The sequence below is a fragment of the Tupaia chinensis genome, unplaced genomic scaffold, assembly GCF_000334495.1.
Source record: "Tupaia chinensis unplaced genomic scaffold, TupChi_1.0 Scaffold000531_1, whole genome shotgun sequence".
Lineage (NCBI taxonomy): Eukaryota > Metazoa > Chordata > Mammalia > Scandentia > Tupaiidae > Tupaia > Tupaia belangeri.
The window spans coordinates 95,433-99,257 of record NW_006160044.1 but is presented as its reverse complement, the minus strand read 5'-3'; the positions used below and the strand labels follow the sequence as shown (position 1 = coordinate 99,257).

Sequence of the window (3,825 nt, the reverse complement as noted above, 5' to 3'; positions counted from 1 at the left end):
CAGGCTGACGGCTGAGAAAAGGGCGCTGAGGCTGAGTGTGACCTTCCCTGCTCCCACGCTCCTCGGCCAAGAGCACAGGCCCCAGCAGCCCACGTCTATCCCGTTCGCATTTCAGAGACCCTGAGACCCTGCCCTTCCGGCTCGGTTCTCAGCAGTTCGGTGACGAGGGCTTCCAGACGATGGCCGAGGTCTACCGTCCCGACGTCACCGTGAATGTGACAACAAACCCAGCGTGAGGAGATGGCAAGGGACTCAAGGGATGGGTGTGCAAATCATCCTAATTTGATCATAACACATTACGTTCACGCACAAAAAACTTTCCCCCATGAATACGGGTCACTTTGTCAATTTGAAAATACAAGAAATAAAAGATGAAGTGAAACTGGCGATGACACAGAGACCTCTCTGAGAGAGTGTGAGGCCACAGAGACACCAAGACCTAGGTTTCTGGACACCGTTGGGCGTGGAGTCCATGCCCGCCAGCACAGAGGACAGCAGGCGCAGCTCGGGAAGGACGGGCTCCGGGAGCCGCCTGGTCATCTCCAAGGTGCGGTGGGCAGCGGGGACTGGGAGACTCTCCCGTGCCTCTCCGCACTCCGGGCGCCCGGAGACGCAGTGTGGGCAAAGCAGCACGGAAGGGGGACGAGGGCGCTTCCCGGTGAGGAAGGCCGCAGAGACGGGGGCTCACCCTCACGCCAGGCCCTTCCTCCCTGGGACCGGGGCCACTGTGTCTCCCCGTGTCTGCTCAGGTCACCCCGGAGGAGGCAGCATGAGGAAGGCGGCAACTCCCTACAGATGGGCAGGACCCCGCCAGGGACGTCCTGCCAGGGCCACTCCTTTTCCCAGAGTGCCCTCGGCGGTTCCGTGTGCGCTCACTCAGGAAAGGGACCACGCCATGGCTCATGCCCACATGCCTGCGTGAGTACCAAAACGGAAAGCGCTATCTCCTGCCACGAATACGAAGTGGCTAAAAGCAGAAACGCGCCATCGTGACAACCTGAAACGCTCCGCTGGCTCCCACCCAGCGCCATCTCCTGGTGCGGGTCCCTGACTCTGGCCGAGCAGTACCCAGCCCAGCCCTGGGAGACGCTGACCTGCGGGGTGCTGGGCCCGGGCTGGCACAGGAGCGTGCTCGAGGACGCGCCCGGGGCTCACACCGAGCTCCTACGTGTGCAGGGCAGGCTGGTGCTGGCGCCGGGCCCAGAGCTGTCTCCTCGGCAGTGGGGATGAGCTACGCTAAGTTTCTCTCTCCTTTTGCCCTTCCCAAATGCCACTCTGCAAAACGACTGGCCAGGCTGGGTCACTCCCAGCTCAGCAAAATCGGAACGCAGGGAGAAAAGTCCGCCATCAGCACGCTCACAGACCCACCTCCCACAGGAGCCAGACGCAGCAGTCGGGGTTCTGCTCCCCGCCCGCTGTCGGCCCTGGGCTTCGCCTGGACCTGGCAGGCCCAGACGGCTGAGAGAAAAGCCAGATCCCAACAGCCATGTTTACCAGAGCAGACAGACTGAGCCCAAGTCTCCTCCGGCGTCTGCCTGCTGGGGCCACAACGGTGGCCAATGCCTCGCGGGCCAGGCCTGGCACGCCAACACCTCTCACCAGGGGGGTGTGTGCCGTTGGAGAGTCTCCACTCAGCCGCCGTGGCCCTCATTCTGCCGACTGAGGGACTTCCAAGTGAGAAGAGCCATGCCCGGAGCCCACGACCCCAAGGACAGGCAGGTTTATCACCCTCACTTTTGACACCAGGCAGAGAACCAGGACAAGAGGGGATCTGTGAGAACCTTCCCCACAAGCTATCGACGTCTCACAAAATGGCTCCTCCACTCAGATCCCAGCCGCTTCTCTCCCTGGCCAGGTGGATCCTTGACGAGGTGGAACTCTCCGGCTTCCCCAGAGTGAGGGAGTTCTGTGCTCACCCATCGTCCAAGGGTGGCCCCCACGGGCTGGCCTGAGTACTTCCTGAGGGGCTACCTGTAGATGCCACTTGGACCTTTGGATGCGGGTCTGCCACACGGGGTGGCCTCTTTATCTCCCAGGCGTGGCCGCAGTGAGGAAACCCTCCCTCTTATCCAGTGCGGCCGACTCCGTGAGTGCAGTGGGGCCCGCGGACGCCCAGGCCCACACTGCATTTGGAGACAAAGTGAAGCAGTGCCCATGGGAAAGCGGAGGCCACGCACACAGCACACCCTCTGCACGTGCCACCATGACGTCCTGCGGCAGGGCAGGGGAGGGAACCCGAGCCCGAGTGCGTCTCCGCACCCCACCGCACACGCAGAGAAAAGCAGCCATGATCAGTGTGCAGTGAGAGCAGTCGTGCCAGGCCAGGCAGCACCTCCTCACACACACGCCAGGGCCCAGCTGGCCACCCCAGCCTTCTCGGACCCCAATGCCTGCCCAGGGTCCTTTCTGCTACTTTTTTTTTTTGAATGGAAAAGCTGCCTTTCCTAATAACTGCCGAATGCTAAGCAACCTCTTCATTCCTTTCTCCTGGTCTCTTTGTTTTGGGCCAGGAAGTCCCAGGCTGAGCCCAGGAGAGCCCACTGACCTGGCGTCACCCAGTCCTCCCCCGGCCAGCCAGGTCCTCACAGTCACCGCCCCTGACCTGTTGGGGCAGATGCAGATGTCGTGCATGTAGAACTTGATGGCCTTGGACTGCTCCTTGTTCTTGAAGTGGTAATCGGCCAGGAGGTAGTAGAGTTCATTCACCACCGGAGGGGCGGGGTCTGCCCCCTCTGGGAGGCAGGGCACCTGTGGGCGAGGGGCCAGCATGAGGCAAGGTGGACTCAAGGACTCGCATGTGGCCAGTACGTGCAGGACAGCGCCTCCTGCCTCTCCTGGCCCTGAGGCCTGGTGCAGAGCTGGGGACGTGGCCCGTCACCCCAACTCTTCGCATCCAGTGGGGCCCACCTCGGCTGTGGTCCCCTCGATGTAGGCAGAGACTCTGTCCAGGCTCAGTGACGGCCTCTCTGTGCGTGGCACGATGGTGGCGATCCTCTTCAGGAGGTTGGCCAAGTCGGCAGACACTGTGCTGGTCTTGTAGCTGTCAAATTCAGGAAGGGTCTTGGGCTTAAAATACTCAAACATGAACAGGGCATCTTCCCACACAAGATCCACCTTGAAAAAAAGACAGGAGGCACATGCGCAGTACATCAGGGAGGGGAAAGGAAAGAGCCCCTCTGTGGAAATGTGTCCCGAGAGGCCACGACCCTCTGAGGCCTGATGCACGTCCCCACCACATCCACTGGGCGCCCAGCGCGTGTCTGACGAGCTAAGCTGTTTACAAAGACGGGCGGTGCGCACTGCGTCTGCGCTCTGTGCGCTTGCGTGGAGACCTCGGGTGGCCACTGGCTCCCCCATGCCCCGGCGCCCCTCCATCCTCTGGCCAACAAATACTGAGTGGGCACTGCCTATGGGCCAGGAGTCCCAGGTGTGGGGACACGGCGACAGGCCCATCCTACAGTGCTTACGCTTTAGAGGAGCCATGAGTTAACACCCAATGGCTCTCTGACACGGACATAAAGGTTGAGAAATCTCTGAAGAATTATTCATGCTACCCGAATTGGAAGTCAATCTACTGAGAAGTGGCCCTATGTGCTCTTGAACTATTAGTCAACATTTGTGCAGCTATGTTGCTGAAAGGAAAACCTTCATCCTTTACACGTGATTTTAGCCAGAAGGTCAAGAAGTGACTGTCCTTTTACCTAAGGAAGTCAGACTGCCCACTCCTCCCCTGACCCGGGACGTCGGGCCGTCCGCTCCTCCCCTGACCCGGGACGTCGGGCCACCCACTCCTCCCCTGACCCCCGGGCGTTCGGCGCGCCCCCC

At 61.0% G+C, this 3,825-nt stretch overlaps 1 protein-coding gene across 1 annotated transcript in view; it reads right to left on the bottom strand.

Moving 5' to 3' along the window:
* The window catches only part of LOC102493296 (calcineurin-binding protein cabin-1), a 100,871-nt gene that overhangs the window by 36,823 nt on the left and 60,223 nt on the right, over positions 1–3,825 (bottom strand). Inside the window, exons 21-22 of the mRNA XM_006157182.3 lie at positions 2,908–3,114; positions 2,603–2,748 (exon numbers count right to left, since the gene is read on the bottom strand). Coding sequence (XP_006157244.1) covers positions 2,603–2,748; positions 2,908–3,114 — 353 coding nt within the window. The remainder of the gene's footprint in view (positions 1–2,602; positions 2,749–2,907; positions 3,115–3,825) is intronic.